We start from the raw sequence: 21,913 nt of genomic DNA, 5'->3' as shown, positions 1-21,913 counted from the left end.
CTATAGGTTTTTATGGTCACAACTGGAGGTCAAAGGTCTTGTCCTGTCCATAACGCTCCCATTCATGAAGGGATTTTAATATAACTTGGCACAAATGCACCTCATAATAAGACGATGTGTCATGCCTAACTTTCAGACCCCTAGCTCAAAGGTCAAGGTCACATTTAGCAGTCAAATGTTAACATGGCATGAACAGGGTCTGCTTCGTGTCAGGTCCATAACTCATTCATTAAGAGATTTTAATATCACTTGGCAGAAATGTTCCCCATGAGGAGACGACATGTCATGCGCAAGACCAAGACACTAGCTCAAAGGTTAAGGTCACAATTGGAGGTCAAATGTCAACAGGGCTTTTTTCCTCTCTGGTCCATAACTCTGCCATCCATGAAGGGATTTTAACATTACTTGGCACAAATGTACCCCATGATGAGACGACTTGGCATGCACAACACTCAGAACCCTGGCTTAAAGGTCAAGGTCACACTTTGAAATCAAAAGTCAGTAGGATATTTTTCCTGTCAGGTCTATAACTTTGTCATGCAAGGCAGGATTTAAATATCAGTTGGCACAAATATTTTCCTGGATGAGACAACATGTCCAGAGCTCCAGATAAGCTGCGTATTTGCGTATTTACGCAATTAAAATTGCAGAAAACCCAACTGAATTCATACATTGTGCATACTGAAACGCAAGTTAAATTCCTCATACATACCTATACCTGTACCTAGTTCATAAAATCCGCTAGCAAATTATCGCATTTTTCTTATTACTAGAACGGGTACGAGACTTTAACGCTAGATTTAACTGACTGGTTATACATTACCGCAGAACAGGTTGCAATTTATCGGAAATATCACAGGACCATTCAGTCTGCTGATTGGGATTATTTGTACGCTTTGTAAACAATTTTTACGCCAATAAAATGGAAAAGAGGTCGCAGGAAAAACATTGTTGCAGCACAAACAAACAAAATAGTGGGGTATTTTGCTGTTCAACAATGACAGTTTTCTGTTTGTGACGGTGTAGTGTCACCAATACTGGATGACATCTTTTGGGATAATGCATATTGCGGTAACCACATCGTTCGGGATACTGTGAATGAACTGATCTCCGACTGCATTAAAAGTGAAAAAGAAAACAACAGTATGGAACACTCATTACAGTTTTAAAACATTTTCGTATTAAACAATGAAGGGCGCCATTAAAGTATTTAGGTACTTAGTCAATCCTGTCTAATGATATATACCATGTATACTGTAAGCAAAAATACTCAATTGTTAGTGCGAGATTGGTAAAATACGCAATTGGTTTTAGCAAATACCCAATTACTTCTGAAAAGGCTGGGTAATGATATTATTTTTACCCAATTCAAATTTCCAATACCCAATTCAAACAAAAAGTGATGGGTAAATACCCAATTGCACCAAAAGCTTATCTGGAGCTCTGCAATGTCATGCGCAAAACTTGGGCCCTAAGTCTAAGGTGAAGGTCACACTTAAGAGGCCAAAAGTCAGATACAAAAAATGACTTTGTCAGAAACATTACATCTTCATGCATGGAGGGATTTTGATGAAACTTGGCACAAATGTTTACCACTATAAGACGGATTGTTGTGCGCAAGTACCAGGTCTCTAGGTTAAAGGTCAAGATCACACTAAGAGGTCAAAGGTTAAATTTAAGAATGACTTTGTCCAGAGCATTTCTTCTCCTTGCATGGAGGGATTTTGATGTAACTTGGCACAAATGTTCATTGCCATGAGGCACCCTTGTTTTAAGAATTACTTCCCTTTGTTTTACTATAAATAGATTTTATTGTTACTTTTTTATCAATGGCCGTAGGGAAAAATCGAGACCACTTTTCTGTGGTACAATATGCATGTTACATTGAACTTTTAGATGTATTTTGACCTATCTCTACCAGGTAGAGAGTTTTATGTGGACTTGTAATATATTTTTCTAATAGATTTTTTTTATCAATTTCCCTTTGTTGTTATTACAGATAACTTACATGATAACTTTTTTCATAATTGGCCCTAATTATTAAAATCCATATGAAAGCAACTATAGGTTTTTATGTATGCAAATTTTAATCCAAGTGTTTTGTAATGTAACATATTGTATAATTATATACTTTAGTACAATATTGTTTATACATCATTGACATATAATATCAATTCATAAAGTTATACTGCAGTAGAAACAATAAGGTGCCTTCCAGTAGGAGACTTTGTATTGCATGGCAATACTTCAGTCACTTGTTTTGACTAGGCCCTGAGTCTGACCCAGAATTATTTGACTTTGAGGGGGTGGGGTGGGGCGGGGTTACCAGTCGTTATCGCCGTGGCGCAAAGCGCCAAAAGGGGTTAACTATGTGGAGTGGAGGGGGGGGTCTCTCCCCCTGCACAGGTATAAAATGGTGGCCTCGGGTGCATTTAATGGACCTACTCTCCTCATTTTTGGGGGTTCAGGTAGTCTAACAAATTTGACGCAATCCTAGGAAATATTGAGATAATTTTTTTCATGTTGGCAATATCCCCACCCGCGTAAAACACTCAAAAAATAGTGGAGCAATTTCCGATGTAATTTTCATCGCTGCCAACGCTTTACATGCTATAGATTTGAATGCCAATTATTTCACAAATTGTCCATAAATTCAAATAAAACTTAATGTATCGAAAAGGGATTCTATTCCTCATTGAGTTATATAAAAAATTATCAAATAATGTCCAAAATTATGAATTTTCTGGAGATTTAAACCTATGCATGTACTGTACATGATTAACGTTTACCGTGTCTACTCTAAGTAATGTTATCATTTTAAATATATTACATCCTCAAGTAGTGTCATTATACAAGATGGTGATATTACACAATCAAATATGTGTCATGAAATTGCAACGTTTGTTACATTACATGTACATTGATTTTAACACGTCATTGTAATTTACGAAATGTAGTCGGATAGACTTAAGAGGTACGCAAACCACAGAATTTATTCGACAGCAAAACATCTCAAATTGTTGTTCCTATTGTCATGATTGTCATTTCAACTAAGCGACAAACACTTTAGTAAAGACGGTCCAATAGTACTACGGCTTGTGGTAGTGTACGAGTCTTAATTTTTCCTGTATAAAATTACAATGTTGAGTACGTTCAGCCTTTTAAGGATAGGTTCTGTGACATTTACTTGTGAACCAGCATTTTGCAATTCCAGGGATTGTTTATACTGCATTCGATTCCTTTGAAAATTGGATAACTGTTCTAATTCCTAAACAAACATTGAATGGCGCAAAATTATGTTTATACTGTGGACTTTTCAAATTAGAAATAGCCGAAAAGTTCGAATGCCATTTTGTGCATATGAAAATTTTGCTAGGATCACGTATGTCTTTGTGTTTGTATATATCTTTATCAATGATTAAAAAATATATAACCTTGACTAAATAAATTTTTTCCTCCGATTCTAAAGATGTAGTTTTCTCACGTTACCCAGTTACAAATTTATCCTTCATGTAACAAAAAACAACAACAAAAAAAAAAAAAAACAAAAAAAAACATCCAGACCAAATCTCAAAACGATCATGTAGATTTTTGTTCGTTCTATGATTTAATCGAATGACCTAATTTTTGATAGATAGTCCATTTTCAAACCAAACCTAGATTTCATAGAGACAACGATAAAAGTGTCAACAAGGTGTTTTCTATCATAATGGCCTAGCAACCTACTTCAGACTTCAGGTAACTGAGTTTTAGACCAAACCTACATGTCATGACGACAAACATTTATCACAGATTTTTTGGTCTCTAGAGTGTTAACAAAGTTTTTTTCGTATGTTTTTACTTTTTGGCCTAGTTTAATGTCAGCTTATCCAGTTTTAAATGTAACCGGCATTTTACAGACACAAACATTTCGGTTGGTTTATACAGATAAAGTTTAAAATGTTGCCTCCACAGCGTTAGAAATGTTTTTCTATAACCTAGTGACCTAGATTTTTTTTTATATTACCTAAGGTAAAACAGTTTCTAAGTTGAACCTATAGCCCTAGTTACAGCCCTCTGGTCACTATTGACTTAGATTTGATAAGAATAAAATATCTGACAAAGTTTTATAAAGATGAAGTAGAAAGTGTGATCTCTGAATGTTAATATATTATATTTTTGATCCAAGATTAACCGAACTCGAACTCCTCCGAGCCTGTATTGTTGATGTCATTCCGATGAAGTCTCCTTAAGATCATGAAGATTTGGCCATGGCTGTGACATTTAGATTGTTAAATTTTAAAGTCAAGTAGCTGAAAACGGATGACGCTCGATGTACGACGCAAGACGACGGATACCGGACACAGAGTGAACACATTAGGTCAGATTGTGCCAAGGATTATATATTCATTATTCATGAACAACACATTATAATTTATTTCTCATGGTAGCGCCACTCGCCTCTATAAACTCGGGGAAAGATGTTTTGTTCTTACAAACAAACAAATATTCTCGATCAATATGAAAACAAGTGTTTTGTACTGTTAAATGTACAGATTAAGAGAATGGTGAGTATGTCCTTCAATTAGTACATGTTTTACGGTATGAATTACAGTAAGCCGTTGTTTCTACCCAGGTGTGACTCTTCCAGTTCTTATACCTGACCGGGCACCTGGGCCTTTTTCACTATAACAAACAGGAAATTCGTTATTTGTGTGTGTGTGTGTGTGTTGGTGTGTTGGTGTGACATACAAAATTTAACCTGACTGTGATAACGTTATCTGTCAAATTAAATTATGGTAAACTTAGTAGCCGTCCTCGATGTAAACCACTTATGGACATGCCATTTTACTCCATGGTGCATGTTATAGCTTTGTATTCATATTTATAACATTTGACGTACGTGTAGTAAGATATATGGCAAAGATGGATATTAAAACGAACGCAGTAGGACACTTGACAGTTGTATTGCTGGTATGGCATTAGGCGTTACTACTTTAGGTAAGATGATCTTTATAGTTGAGCCATGCCCTACGTTCAGACGTTATGTAGAATCATATGTTTCAAGCTAATGTTGGATTATGTTATGTTGTTTATACCTCCTACTAGTATATTAAATGAATATACAAAAAGTTACTAATACATCAGAAAATATAACAATTATGACGATTGAACAGTTACATTAAGTACATTAATTTTGTGTATTCGGTTTACTTTTATTGATGACAGTTATTGTGTATCTATGAATTATCAAATAATACACAGGTGACATTGTGTTGAAATCAATTGATAGGAGCCACGAAAATGAATGGGTTGACCAATAATATGTTGTAATTTAATAGCTCTATTCTTGCTTTTGAAGAAAATAGTTCACCCTTTTATTCGGAGACACTTGTTCAATAATGGAATAACAAAAAAAAAAAAATAAATATTCAACAGGTAAAGTAGGAAAAGTCACGTTCAAAACAACGGAGCCTCCCAAAACCGCAATACAACTAGCACAAACACGGACGCACGCCCGTACGCACGCACGCACATACGAACGTGTGAAACGTGCGTTCGAGAAATAAAAGAATTGGCCAGATCCATGGAACGGTCAGTGGCAGAAAGACAAATAGGGAGCTTTATCTGAAATACGGTGCAACTATCCTTACTCTTAACCTGACCATGTTTCAAAGTCGTGTTTGCCTGCTGAATCCCTAACATATCTAATGATAACAGAAGGCATGGTATGTGAAGTACTTGACACTCTTGTTAATTTGTAAAAAAACAATCTTAAGATCTGAAAACGCATGTAGTCAATGAAGGATATAAATATAAACATTAAACAAGGCAGCCATTAATACGGAATAACACTTAAAACTGTGTTCCAGAACTCTGTTTCTACTTTTCCATTTTATTATCACAGCAACGTTGTTTGTGCCGTGTGGCGGCCGTAAAAAGTCTCCCCGTACATTCAATCAGGGCTGTTATATTCCGATCTTCTCAGATCGTTCAGCACGACTTTTATGTCGTGTTATTGTTACTGTTTAGTTTTTCAGAATAGCCAGTTCGGCCTGGGTGGTTCCATTACCACCGCTTTCATTGCCTTGGGTATTGTATAAGCACCACTTGGATATGGTGCCTGCTTTCTAATTTTGTCTTTTGACAGTTCCTGTGATATGCAGGGTCCATAACCTCAGATCCCCTTTCTTAATTCCAGTTTGTTTAGTTCTGCCTATTGTTTTCTCGTTTGGGGCAAACCCATTACTTTATATGGGGACCAAACGCCGCTTTTCACGGAATTATACGCCACAATCCGTGAATCAATGAAGGTTCCATGTTCACCGCCGTTTGAATACACCTACGGATATCTATAAATTGCTTTTTGTACTTTTAGCATGTGTAAATGTTGAGCTCTGCTCAACCCGGGGCTAGAGGGCGTGGACGGTAGCATGCATTTCCACTACCGTCCATGAACAGGCTCAATCAAACCGAGCCTGCAGCGTGTTCGTTTTTGTTGTGTTGAGCGACCTGTGAAGTTTCTACCTTTTATATTCTATCCCTGTTAGACTACACAATGTCCAATTTAGATATCAAGTCTGCAGTAATATTATTTTCAATACTGAATTCGAGCATATCTTATTATAAAGCTGTATTTCAATTCAATTTTGTCTAACATTTGTTTATCAAATTCTATCAAAATAGACTTTGCACATATAATCACGTTACTATTTTTTCGTTTTATCTCTACGCGGAAGAAGACCGCTCTCAATCAGTTCATAACAATGTTAAAAATCTGATATGTAGTAGAATTATTAATATATCAAAAAAATATTATCTTATGATAACAAGATAAACACTTGGCGACAAGATATCGGAATGTTAAACATGAACTGAAGAAGTAGATTTATGTCTGTTAACAGATTAAAACAGTACTTATCCAAACCAGTAACAATGTATCGTTGTAGCACTCTGTTGCAGTCATTATGAAAACAACCTGTTTATATTGCCTCATTCCAGGTAACACAAATTCTGGGACTAATAAATCCTTTAAATTAGTATAAATTAGTACTTATAATAAACTTAAAGATGCACTGCGGTCATATTTTACCACGATTAGATGCTCATATAGTACAGACATTCCTTATCAATTATATTTAGTGTGCAGTGCTGCAACCACAATTTACATTTCATGTCAAGTAGCATGTTAAGTTTATGTTTGCAAAGATATTGATCAGCAATTATTAATATTTTGAATTATGAGACACTGACTTTAGACACGATGCTAGAATTGAGATTAAAAGTGTTCAACGAATCGTTAATAAGACCCGTATTAAGTAGGAACTGAGACGCATAAGGACATCTGTCAAACCTGTTACATTTTATCATAAATGATATTCAAATGATAGCAGTAAATGTACTGATTTCATGGTGTACATTCATATAGCCAATAATTTGAAGTAACAACTGTGTAACAGCGTTTTTAATATCGAACTGTTATATTAATTTGTAATTTAACACGACCAGCAAATAACTTACATACATATAGAGCAAATTATATTTCGGGTTATTCTGCAATAACCAAAGCGCGTACAATGACGTCATCTGATCTAGGTGCGTAGCACGGTCGTTAAAAGTAGTTGCCATATTTTATAACACTGTTGATACTAGTATGTCGTGGTAGAATCAAAATAACATGTTTCCAAGTTTGATTTATTGTAAAATAACCCGAGTTTTGAGTTCTTATGCATAAGAATATATCACGAAGGACTTCTTACGCATTAGAACTCAAAACTCGGTTTATTCTAAACCACGATTGAGAACGTATTATTTCTTAATTAACAATTTTGATATGGGTAATAACGATAATCGCAACAATGCACAGCGTATTATAGATAACGGTATATTTTTAAATGCATTAACTGTATATAATCTCGGTCTTGTATTGAACAATCACTTCGATCACTGTATGGTAACTACACCGGTAGCCGTGTGTTTATATTGAATAACGAATTTATTCTATGGAATATTTTCAAACTAAAACACTTTATATCCTGATAGGCAGGTTAAATGAGTTCTAAGAATAACAGCGTGCAACGCTGGTTAGATATCTAAGTCGTTATTTTTTGAAATTATGGGTTCAATCTACCGTCTCGGGGGTCTTTATTTGAATTCTTTTACAATGAATGTTAATTTGTTTATCATATTTGTCAATTGCTTGCTCAGGAGAGGAATTAGTAAATGCTTAAAGAAAAGACCCAAACTAAACAAAAACATTTGTTTGCCGTTTTATCTACCAACTTAAAAGCAACCCCTGTGCACGCTAGCTATTTCACTATTCAAAGAGATGATTTACATCGTTAACTTGAAGAATACGAAGGGCTATTGCACGCATCCGCTCGTCGACTAATAGTCTTTAATAACTATTTGTAAGATGTTATATCAGTTATGACTAGCGGGAATTTATTGAAACTAGTTGTTCAATGTAATGATCTGACATGCGATACACATTTTCCATAATTTGTTTGTTTAATTACAAATGTATGATTCTTTTCCCGAATCACTAAATTATAATTAAACAAGCTGGTGAATCATTTCCATGTGAAAGCTCTGTTTTGAAATGTGAGATTGGGAGACTGGAAATAAAGCTTTAAATGTGACACTACTATTGAACTCACAATCATACAAAATCAACAACAGTAGCCTATCTTACTTAGTAATAGGCCTGTGTGTTTGAATTTCCTACAAAGGTTAAAGCCGCTGACGATTGCTTTTCGCGGCCATTCCTCTCCCATTGGTGTTTTAGATTGGAAAATTTCACTGCTACGCTTGATAAAAGGAAATTAGGAAAAGGGAACCATATCCAGTAGGAGAAAAACACGAAAGCCTACAGCAGTGCATACATAGATGTGTAAACTATTAAACTCTCACAATATATAGACATACTATAACGTATATATAACATAGAAGAAAGAAAGAAATAAACAAATATCTGGACGTCGCAATGTCACTGCAATAGCAGACTAGTTTTGATTGAGTTTCAAAACCAATTCTAATACGATCACATTTGTTGTTCGATTAAACAAAGAAAGCTGAAAACTGTGTGTTACTATTCAACAATTCATTTTTTTTTTTTGAAATTTTAAGACTGCGAGATATTTTCAATTAGGGGAAATGTTCTGAAAAAGGAATCATCAATCAAACCTACGTTTAGTAATTTGGTATCAAAATATATAAAACTGCTGTTTTGAAAGTGAAAGTAAACATATTGCAAATCCGTTTTTACTGTAGAAAACACACATAGTAGATTGAAATTAAAATGCGTTGGTGTGGCGTGCGCACGGGCCTGTGCGTGGCAATAAAACATTATATTTCGTCGCGGCACTTGCTCCAGTGCGACATTGTTATTTCATATTTCGTGCTTTTGTATTCAATATTTCGTATTGCTGCAGTCGTGCGAGAAGTCACAACAAACCTTCAAAGATTTAGTTATGGCACATTGTTGTGCGTGACAGGACGACACAAAAAATGAGGAACGTAAGTCACGCACACGCACATGTGAGAATCCAACATGTCCTTTATAAGCCACCATACACAGAGATATATTGATGTGCTCTTCAGAATGTCACAGTAGCTTAAAGATATCATCAAGTCGACTGTTGTCAAAGAAATAAGAGAGTAGTTTTTTTAAATTCTTTATGTGATAAAACATAGTCAGGTGTCCTGCTAAACAAACAAGGAAAATCACGAGCAATGATAAAATTAAAGCAAATAAAAGCGAACTGAATGAATCGATAAGCAGCCTAGTTGCATGTTTCAAACAAATGACTTGTACTGTTTGTGAACTTGACGGCAGTGGTATCTTGGCAGTATGTTGCGCACGTCATTGCAATATTGAGGTATGTCTACCCATGATTTAAAGGAGGCAAATGCTTTATTTATAAAGCACAACCGTAAAGTTGTATTCAGATGACAAAAACGTAAGTGTTAAATTAACAATCTTAGACGAATAGGTTAAAATTATGTCCTAAATACTGAAAAAATCTATACTAAAGCGTATCAAGGGAACGTAAAGTTTGTAATTAAGGTACACGCTTGTCTATCCTGAAGTGACGGCATAACGTTATGTATACGGAAAACCTAGGAAAATGCTTGGTAGCCGTCAAACGGTGTAGCATAAATGTTGCTGGGCCCGTCAATGAAATGATAAAAGTCAGCGCTTTATTCTTTCTTCGGGTAAATTTTGAAAATAGTGTAAAGTAATTAAAAATATCACAAGCAGCAATTGATATTTATGGAACTCAGACATGGATCTTTTTATCTTATTTTCCCCTTGATTGAACATAGATAAATCTACAGCTATAATTAATTTAATCAAAAGTTGTAAAGAATTGACAAGAGGACCAATATTTTCAAATCGGTGTTACAAAAAATTTACATCCTGAAACATACTTGTTTCAAACCTTCGTGATTACCTTTTGGTACGTTCAGGGCAATTATTATTGATTTAAAACCACTTCAGCCTTAACAAAAACCTCTAGAATCAAAGCAGTCCGTCCAAGGCAGAAGTTAATTCTGTCTTCAATCAGGCGTTTTAAAAATTGGCTCAATGTATATTGATCAGCTGTAAATGGGACCATAATCAAATCCTGTGTACATGTAAATATAAAGAGCGACTTATGCAAATTAAAGAATATGTATAGATTGAATTTTTAATAATCATAAGAGTTCATACACTGTATTTTGTAAATCCTAGTATGTCTACTTTATTAGATCTGGAAAGACGAGACGAGTGTCGACAATTTACAGCTGACGACGACGTGAGGAATATAATTAAAACAAAGCTGAAGTCGGTGGTGCCGTGTGCCTGTTCAGAAAAGCAGATAATTCTTGATTATTCATTTGAAAAAATAGGACACTGTTATCGGCAATGGTTCTTCGAAGACGGTGTTAAACAGATGTGCTGCTATAGGTTTGATCACTTGTTACTTTCTCTGATAAATTTCTATGATAGATGAGTTCATTATCTATGTCTGCAAGTTTATAAACAGACAAATATTATTGTTAGTCTTTTTTTGTGGCTTTTGCTATTTATCGTAAGACTTTGGACCTGTTAATGTAACAGATTGCTCGCAACCCCCTTGTCAGTACTATCACCGTGAAATATATAGTGACAATAACCACTAAATACAAACTTTTCGTAGCTAGATGTCATTGCAGTGTCTAAATATAATAAACTTTTTCACTTCAGCAGATCTAAGATAACATAAAACTGGTATTTTCAGCAAAAATGTGTTAAGGATTTTGTGTTTTTGACAACAAAAACAAATAAAAGACCACAAAACTACTTCACAGCTAAACTTAGTGGCTACTGTAATGTATCTCTTTGAAAATTTGTTGTTTCTAAACTGTTAAAACGTGTTATTTTACTCATTCAATTATTTTCCGATTAAACAGACACGTACGTCACAATTATAGTTACGTTACATTTGACTATTAAAACTATAATTTTATTGGCATTACTGTAAATTATATTAAAGTAAAGATGATTTCGTGCTACTTTTCTCAAATCCAGCGCTGATGGCATGTTACAAATCGGGCCTCCACAAGGCGGTTATTTGACGTTTGAATCATTCTGGAAAAATATGTCCGAAATACAAAGAAGCTGCTGTCTCCATGAGACAATGTGTGACATATTTTATGACATCAATCCCTCTGATGACTGCAGTGCTTATCAGTCTCCTACACTGGGTATGTATTATTTCTTTACAATTTTTGATTTTTTTCAATGGAAGCACCTTGCAAACATTTGCGACCGAAATTCGAAATTCCACTCTGGTAACAGAACAGTTTAAGTCCGCTACAACCTTCTCTAAACGCTACAGTAACTGTTATTTATATCATTATACTTTTAAAACTAGACAGGTACATACATTTAACAATAGCAAAAACGGATGTCGCTAGATAATATGTTTAGATAATTTACAACTTATATCAGTGTATGTGTCAGAAGTATGTTAAGTCGTACTGATACGGAAATATATGAATATTTGCGTGAATAACTTGATTTATTCCATATCTATTTTATCTATCATGAACGTTCATTCGCAACACGTGACCGTACAATATATTACCTTATTGGACGCACGTGCGTACAAAATCCTATATTTTTCTGTATTTGGAAGGTTCAAACAATCCCATGTTAAACATACGATAAAGCCTGAAACGCGTGAAAATGTTCCGAATGTAAATCGGGTGAAGTAGGCGCTCTATGTACAGAGTTTGATTATGCGTCTTGAAATCAGGAAGGCGGAAATACAATATTCAGTGAATTATTTTTAATTTAAACTAAAATAAAATAGACATAGAATAAAAAGGTTATTTAACATTGAACTGTACAATACAAGATATATTTGGACTCGTACCCAGCTTGGAAAACCATACTGTACTAGCCTAGCGGCTCGTCCAATATGGTTTTCTCAGATGGGTACTCGTCCAAATATAGCTCCGTAGTGTACAGAACAATGTTAAATAATCTAATAATATACCACAAACATAATACTTTTCCACCTAATAATATACCACAAACATACTTTTCCAGTGGTTGTCCACGAAATGTTCAAAGATCTGCGTTTTAAACTAAGTGAAAGTGTACTATGAAAACGAAGAATTATATCTCGTTACATGTTTAACCCTTACCCTGCTAAATTTCTATAATGAACTTGTCCGTCTTCCAATTTGGACAGTACCATTAACTGTTAAATGGGGTATTTACCAAAAAGATACTGGCTGAATAGCGAACAGTGCAGATCATGATCAGCCTGTACATCCGTGCAGTCTGATCATGATCTACACTGGCCGCAAAGGCAGAATCAATCCTGTCCAGCATGGTAAGGGTTAATCAATATTTTCTTTTTTACCACAACTTATCATCATCTTCTTAAAATGTCCTTTGCTATAGTCACGTCTTTTGGTGATCCACATATTGAAACAATAGATGGTGCTGAATTCGACTTTAATGGCCATGGTGAATATGTCTTCTTAAAAACGAGGTAGGTTTTCTTAAAAATGTACGACTAGTCTACCAGATAATGCAAATTATTACAGACTATAAATCTGACAATTGCCGGCAGCCAGCAATGTCCATGCTTACGTTAACAAAATGCGTTTCATAGTGTTAACTAGAATGCAACATTGTGAGTTTGATTTAGCCTTAGAATGTTATCGTCTGTCAAAAATAATTATTTGCCGGAAGAAAATGACCTTGAATCTTCTGCTTACTTGTACATTTGTTTGTTCCATACTTCGTATTGAAAACGTCTCAATGTTATTCTGTAACAACTGTTATACAGTAGTCTAACACTCTTTCTAGCATGCGAAAATTGCTTAAACTTTTGAAATATAACGTTCCGTTATATTTTGATGAAACACATTGTCAGACAACATAATATATTATTCTTCGTATTGCATACCTGGTCGGTTGATAGATGTGCATTTACGAAATGATACCAATATACCAATACCTAAAATAAGTATGAATGCGTTAAATCAGAATAAATAGAAACTTCAATAATATAATACAAAATGCACTTCCGAATCGGAAAATAGTACTTTTCTCTTAATTTTCCATTTAGAAATAATTTCATGATTTTTTTATGATACAGCTCAGATTTCAGTTCAGAAATAAATAACTGTCATTATTATTTATATACCAATTTGAATATACTTTAAGATAAATAACAGTTTTAATTAGGGATTCTATTGGCACACGAACATGTAAGAATAAAAAATGAAGTTTCTAAAAAGGAGGCTTCACATACCATTATAAAACCGAGCACTTACGAGGAATTACCAGTACACAGTCCGATTATTACTATAATTCCGTTTCTTCTTTTTTTAATTTATAGGTATTTTAGGCGTTTATACAAAACTCTACGTATTAACCTGGCCTTTTCAAGACAATTTTCAACACGCAAACTACGAGTTTGATTTATAAATACAAATATTGCAGTATTGAAATGACTCAGAACTTCGAATACGTTAACTTTTGCAATGTGCAATTTCATACTTAAAATTTATGAACTTTATATTGGCTGCATATCTGATGTTTGCAACTGATCATTTTGTTTCCAGCGCAATAGAAATACAAGTGCGACTTGAATATACGAAACCTGGGAATTTTGATTCTACACTGTTCACAGCTTTCTCAATATATGTAAGTGTACAACGTATATAGAAATCTTATATGACGTACGGTACGTAACTTTTCATATGCAAGTTTATTTGTATTAAGTACCATTGATATAGGCTATAGAACAAAGTGTGTTACTGAACAAGTTTGATTAAACGATATTTTGTTAATATCTTATGAACATGATAGTAATTGCCTCAAATACTAAAATATGACAACTTTTATATTATCTGTATGTTACATGCATTTGAATATAGGAGATCATTAACGTCCTATTGAGTTAGCTAACAAATAAATATGTGTTGCTTCTTTATCCGTAAATCTGTCATGCCCATCCGTACCGCCTTGCACCAAACATGGTTAATGCGTGAAACGAAACGCCTATCCCGCAGAAAATAAAGAGTTTTCTGCAGGTCTAGAAGAGCTAGTTAAATCTAAGACCAGTTTATTAACCACGGATGATCACGCCGCCATGTGTTAAATAACGGGTAACCCAACTCCCTCCATGTACACCTTTTCTGTTAGTAATTCTGCAGAACTGAAACAGTTGAATGACATCAACCCTCAAAAGGCTCAACGACCAGATTTACTTATCCTCCCGTTTTTGCAGGGGTGTTATCTATAGCATTTACTGTTCAATTCTTATCTTCACACTTAAACAAGAAACTGATCAGGGTTACTGGAAACAGACAACGGTCACTCCCCTTCACCAGAAAGGTGACAGAAACACTCCACTCAACTATGCAACTATGGGGCGGCCTTTTTCTATCAACTAAATTGTACTTGAACATATTGTGCACAACCAGATCATTACGTGATCCATTACCTTCTCATGAATGGACTCAGTCAAACCAAGTCTACTGTTATATTGTCTTTTGCATTTTATGCTTCAAAAGGATCTCTTCACAGATTTTATCTATAAACACTCCATATAGTACAGAAATATACATCCATTTGAAGATGAAATTTGACAAAGCGTTTTCCATGTTTTTAAAGCACAACTATTCCAGTCTTCCTTAATTAGACACTCGGCGTGTTTACCTGTTTCTAGATAAATAGCTCATTGTAATGTAAGGATGCCCTGGAGTGATTACCGTTTTAACTTTTTATAGGAAGATGATATTTTAATAAAAAAATGAATAAATCTTTTTTAATCAAACATAGACTTTGTTTCCTTATCATGTAGGATTATGCAACCGGCGATTTGTTCGAGATGTACATCGACAGACAAAACGACGACATAAAGGTCTACAGCAACGGTTCACAAATCTGTAATGCGAATCGCAATGGACCGATACATCCTTGTGTAATTCCACCGAAGAGAGGTCATTGCTTTGTAATTGCTGGCCATGGTAAAGTAGTTATTCAAGGCTGTGCTGTTAAGGACTTTGCAAGAACAGTAATTATTTATTTCATACTTACCTGTGCTACCATTAATGTATCGAATAATGAAAAATTAATTTCTCTTAAAATGACGTTTCTAATCACTTGTTCATATGACTAGCTGCCAGACGGGAATATCTAGCTATATTATTTAAGGTAGTTTTGCACGCTTGATAAACCGGAAGTGATGGCGTAACGTCATTTATCTGGAAAACATAGAATAAAGCCTGGATTCGGTGTACGGATATGAAAATTATTTTATGAAATAATGACAACCTGTGAGTAAATTTATTAAAATGGCACTGTTGCTATATTTCTAAAGTCAAAATATGATATTAAAACAAATGACACGTTAAATAATTCAAAATACTGTCTCAAAATTAGCATGAAATTCGGTTCATTTTAATCATGGTCAAATATCTCAAAAATAAGCACACGGACCTAAACATTTTATTTTACCAAATTATAAGACATATGATCATTTACTACTGTGAGATGTTTCATCAAAATCTACATTGTATAAAAATTTCTATTCGCAAAAGTGTTATGAAAGTTATGATTTTCCCATATACTCCCATTATGAAATATTGCGTGAGGTTCAAATTTTTTAAATCAGTCTAGCAAAAAATCAAGCACATGACCCTATCATTTTTATTTGCTGAATTTTCTAGATATATTCTGAAGTTTTGAAAAATTGGAGTTTAATCAAATTCTACGTAGTAGAAAAAAAATAAACTCAAACGTGCAGAACTACCTTAAGAAAGATAAACAATATCAATCACTTCATTTCATTTCAATTGAAAAAAAAGACAAATAGAAGTGATGCTGAAGCGTAGTTGCTCACTTAACATTTAAAGTAGGCCCCAATTAATGTAAGGACAGTCATTTTGGTAAAACAGTTTGCATCTATCAGAGCGTGAACTTACAGTATAATACAAATAAATAAAATTAATTCATTCAAAAGAGACAAATAATATCACATTCCTGTAACTGGAATTTAAAACTAGACCTTTGTTATAAGCTAGATATTCCCATTTTGCAAGTACAGTAAAACACATATCATTGCAAGTCCAAGGTGATGAGCAAATTCTCGAGTTATAAACGATTTAAAAAGAGAATATACATGTACTAAAGTTTGATCATGACCGCATCTGTTGCTTGCTCGAGTCATCCCTGATTTCGAGTCATCAATAGCCCGAGCGGTGATTACTTTACTGTACTGCGAGGCTAAGCAGTATACTATGACGTTTAAGATATTTTCAAATTTGATTAGCAAATTAAAGTTCAGCGCAGCATAATATTTAAACACTCATTACATCAAATAAATTACTCAAGGTATGATATATAATACAATTTATTTGAAAGCGAATGTCTTTGAAAATGACGTATAGTACATAGTGCGCCGATAATTACAGGAATATGTTTTGCTGTGATTTTTTAATATGTAACGCCTGGTAAACAATAGAGCTACCTCTTTCAGAAGTATACGGTAAATGCCTCTATCGCAGCTTCCGAGGTAGTACTGTCGCGATAAAAGAACGTCAACAAAGATGAATGTCATCACAGTTTTTGTATTTTTACAAGCATTTGATTTATCTTTACAGAGAACTTAAAGTTAGCTAATTTAGTCTTGGTTTGTAGTCGTGGCGATGTATACCAGCACGCTGATTTAGCGATGAACTGGGTGGTTTCGTCATGAAAGCACTTTCATTGTCACATGTTTGCATTTTAACTGATATCAAGAAGCAAACCGAGTAGGCGTAAGATAGCTCTAAGGTATACAATGTATTTGGAAATACAATTTGTACCGTAAATGGTTTAGAAGTAGAAATATTCACTTTTTTATAGTGAGAGACAGCTCTGTCGTGAAGGAGATAGTCATGCCGCATGGAGACAGCTCGGAGTTACATTTACAGTTTTGAACAGTGTTGAACGTATCAGTATAGCAGTTAAGGCAGTTATGAGAAACAATTCAATTTTCACATTTTTTATATTTATACAACATGTGTATAATACATCTTGCTTTATGTTTTCTTATATCTATTATACTGGATTCCGGTCCGTACGTCCGTCGGTCTATCCGTCTGTAGACGGACTTTGTCTACAACCAGCAACTATTCTCCGGATTTCCATCAAACCTTGTAATTACTATCAGAACCAAGCCTTGTTGTGCATTTGCGAAGCGGTCACATTTGTATGATTTTTCACTTAGTTATTATGAAAAAAATCTCCTCGCTATTTCTCGGTCCATATATGCCAGACTTTTATCAAACCTTATATTTATCATTGGTACCAAGTCAAGTTTAGCTTGTGCAAAACACGTTCCGTTTGAATGATTTTTCACACAGTTACGGCCCTTTGTTATTTTTTCTTCATATGTATTGTCAGATTTCTGCCCTTTTTCCTTTTCGATTAACAAAAATGCTTAATTGTTCCTTTAAATGCACCCATCTGGAACAAAATCAATCGTTAGGAATCGATAACACTGCCAACATTACTTCATTGCAACTAAGAAAAGTTAACAGGATTAATAACTGTTTACAAATATAGCCTTATAAAACATCTATATCAAACAGTACTTGGCACATTAATACATATGTATGCTCAATCGAACATTGACGTGACTGTATATTATTTCAAAAGAGGACAACACAACGTAAATATTGTAAACATCTCAATCTAGCATAAAAATAATGAACACGGAGCTCTCTGATAAAAACAGAGCTATCTCCATGGTGACAGGACTATCTCCTTTACGACAGAGCTGTCTCTCACAATGAAAAGTGAATATTTCTACTTCCAAACCATTTTCGGTACAAATTGTATTTCCAAATACATTGTATACCTTAGAGCCATCTTACGCCTACTCGGTTTGCTTCTTGATATCAGTTAAAATGCAAACATGTGACAATGAAAGTGCTTTTATGACGAAACGGCCTAGTTCACAACTAAATCAGCTTGCTGGTAAACATCGCCACGACCACATATCAAGACTAAATTAGCGAGCTTTAAGTTCTCTGTAAAGTTAAATCATATCTTAGACTACATCACCTTCCATTCCCCGAATTTTGATATTCGATTCAATGCTTGTAAAAGTATAAATATTTATGATGACACTCACCTTTGTTGACGTTCTTTTATCACGACATGTACTACCTCGGAAGTTGTGACAGAGCAATTTATCGTATATCTCTGAAAGAGGTAGCTCTGTTGTTTACTGGGCGTTATATAGCAGTTGCAATTGTTTTCTTTTTTATTTCGAAACTAACAGGTAAGTTTCCCATCAGGTCAGTACACTTTTACTGCCAAGGTATAATCTTAAACATGCTTCATATTTATTCTTCATATTAATTTTGGTTGGGTCAGACTTCGTATTAGTTTTCTTTATATTTACTTGAAGTTTCGTAAGGTTTGCTTATTGTTTGTTTTTGCGGAAATCAATCATGAATATTAGTATTCTTCCGCATGAAAAATCGTTATTATTGACGGTGAAAGCGTCGGAAATCTGTTTAATAACTTTATCCAGTTTAGATTTAAGGCATATTTGATATACATTTTCACACTGTCATAAAATTAAAGAATGCCGTAAAAAACAGTGAAATATATACATTATATGAAAAAACGTTGCAGTCGAAATGTTTGTGAAGCGTTTTCCTTATCTATTCTTCTTTCTCGCAGTCACAATCGCTTGTTATAAAGATTAGTTCGCATTTGATTTTTTTTTAAATTTTAAATGTTGATAAAATATAGTTACACACAATTGCATCAGCCAGAATTTTTTTCTTTTGCGACAACTGCGGTTTTAAAGATTACTTCAATATGTTTTCATAAATGATATTAGACTTTTTGTTCCTTCTTGAGGTTAGACTTTGTGCTCTTTAATGAGGTTATACTTTGTGCTCCTTCTTGAGGTTAGACTTTATGCTCCTCTTCCCTTCTGTCATCAGCAATGACTTTTTTCAGCAAAGTAATTAAATCAGATATTTTCATAATGTATGAATGAATATTATGTTATATACATAATTTTTAACGAGTAATGTTGATATATTAATATCACGACAGTCCGTCTGTCAAAGTAAATCTCGATATATACCTCTGTAACTGAATATATTATGTATCGCCTTTGTTTACCAGTAATATATAGGAATGAAAAATGACGTGAGAGAAACACTTCTTGACTTGAACATCTCGTACCCATACATTCGTACCAGTCAAATAAATGCGCATATCGTCGAAAGTAATTAAGAGTTGTGTTACTTTCCTAGTGTTACAAAGGACCATTTTACATGCCCGAGGTCTGCATGGCTGCTCTGTAAAAGCAATGGCGTTTCTATTCGAAAAAATTGCTAATTATTAAGATAAATATCGGACGTAAGTACGTTACATCTCTTCCTTATACTGCTATGCAAATGTCGTATTTGAAGTTTCCTCGTGAGTTACCATGTGTGATTCATGTAACGTTGTTTTATTTGTAATTATTTACTGGTTCAATGTATGTATAAGCAGTGAAAGGTAAAGGATATTATCTAATTGATATTACAATTGCACCAATCATAAGTATTTTTATGACGCTTAACTTATACTTTATGTCAACTAAAATGCAAATTTGAATAAACGATTCTTTTTCAGATTATATTTACAGCTGGGAAATTCATAAGTCTGAGCATTGATGTTCATAGATACACTGAGTCGATAAATATAACAGGATTAGCAGGCCTTCAAAAAGACAAAAAATTTGTGTTTAGGAACGGCACTAAAGTAGATGCTAACTCGTCAGCGTCTGTCTTATTCGATTATGGTGAATCATGTAAGTAAAAGGAATACCTTAAAATGTTTTTTATCATTTATGTTGTTACAGAATAAATGATTAATACGCTTTGCTTCAAATTTGATATTAATATATATTAAAGAATGTGGAACACAGACAGCGTTACAGACAACCCAATATTATTTAAAATCATATTTTTAAGAGACAATTCGTTGTTTTGCAAGATAAAAGCATAAACTGGTTACACTTGAAAAGGAAAGCATGAATGAATTATGAAATCGTAATAACACTGCAATATATTGAGAATAAATTCATCAAACACTAGATCAATGCCAGCTCTCTACCATACAGAAACTTAAGAAATCCTTGTATTTTAACAAATGATGTATGTCAAAAACTAATTTTGTGCTGTAATTGCTTAGAAAGGATTTATTCCAAAGCATCTATAATCAAGTTATAACTGGACAGACATTTGTTTTGAATCTAATGCAGAGATAAGAATGGGCCAATATTGAGCACTCTCTATGAAAAACCTGTTTCAACAGATTAAATCTAAGTTGACAAAAATGTGGAAATTAATTTGCAATACCTCGGTTTTACGTCACTTTTTAAACGGATTACTACACATACCCTATATGGTTCAACAAGAAAATTCGTAGACATACCAGTAACCAAACACTATTTCAACCAGTTGTTTCTACACTTCTGGCCTAACATTTGTGTTTCAATGTACCTTATTATTATCTTTTTATGTAATAAAATAGTCATAATTGAAAGACTACAAGACTAGTATAATGCCATTGTAATAAATTCACAAAAGACAATATATTTGACGCATTTTCTGCTCCACTTTCATAGTAAAATATATTTTACGTTTTCTTCTACTTCGTGAAATGGAAATGAATTCCTAAATATATTCCCATAAAATATGTTAAAATATCCTTTAGAAGCAAATAATGCAACCAAGAAGAAAAATAGCAGACTCGGTTTGATTGAGTCTAATCATGAGAGGTAATGACGTGTGCAACACCTCTCACGCCCCCTAGCACCGGCCTAAGCAGAACTCTTTTACACATATTTTGAATAGACACCGTAACCCCAAAGGACCAGAAAATATAATAACTCTGAATTCAAGTGCGGGGAGACTCTTTACAGCCGCCACACGGCACTTAAGGATGTTGTTGTGATAGTTAATAAAATCTGTAAAATGATCCTTTGCAAGTAAAGAATGTAACCAAAAAGAATAAAAGCAAGTGCGATTTGATTGAGTGTTCATGAGAGGTAATGCAGTGTGCAACACCTCTCACGCCCCCTAGCACCGGCTAAAGCGGAACTCTATTACACATGTTTTGAATGGACTCCGTAATCCAAAAAGACCAGAAAATATAACAACACTGAATCCAAAGCATAAAACGTAAATCCTTTTTACTAAGGAGGTGACAAAGTGTTTTCAAACATAATTTGTTATTTATCATCCCATCCTTGTAATGTCTTTGATTTTCTTGTATTTCCAGACCTTTGTTGCATACCTTGAGACATATATCACAGCAGCGAATATTTATCTTTATTTTCATAAGTAGCTTCATTAAGATACATGTATATCCAACCGG

The 21,913-nt window shown here is 34.1% G+C and overlaps 1 protein-coding gene across 1 annotated transcript in view; it reads left to right on the top strand.

The window, feature by feature from the left end:
• Positions 1-4,807: 4,807 nt before the first annotated feature.
• The window catches only part of LOC128556656 (mucin-like protein), a 38,824-nt gene continuing 21,718 nt past the window's right edge, over positions 4,808-21,913 (top strand). Inside the window, exons 1-7 of the mRNA XM_053542258.1 lie at positions 4,808-4,980; positions 10,735-10,933; positions 11,537-11,712; positions 12,923-13,013; positions 14,095-14,176; positions 15,339-15,551; positions 20,165-20,342. Coding sequence (XP_053398233.1) covers positions 4,956-4,980; positions 10,735-10,933; positions 11,537-11,712; positions 12,923-13,013; positions 14,095-14,176; positions 15,339-15,551; positions 20,165-20,342 — 964 coding nt within the window. The 5' untranslated portion in view covers positions 4,808-4,955. The remainder of the gene's footprint in view (positions 4,981-10,734; positions 10,934-11,536; positions 11,713-12,922; positions 13,014-14,094; positions 14,177-15,338; positions 15,552-20,164; positions 20,343-21,913) is intronic.

This window comes from Mercenaria mercenaria, chromosome 4 (genome assembly GCF_021730395.1).
Source record: "Mercenaria mercenaria strain notata chromosome 4, MADL_Memer_1, whole genome shotgun sequence".
In the NCBI taxonomy this organism is placed as follows: domain Eukaryota; kingdom Metazoa; phylum Mollusca; class Bivalvia; order Venerida; family Veneridae; genus Mercenaria; species Mercenaria mercenaria.
Note: the sequence above shows the minus strand (reverse complement) of the source record. Positions and strands in the feature narration are given on the sequence as shown.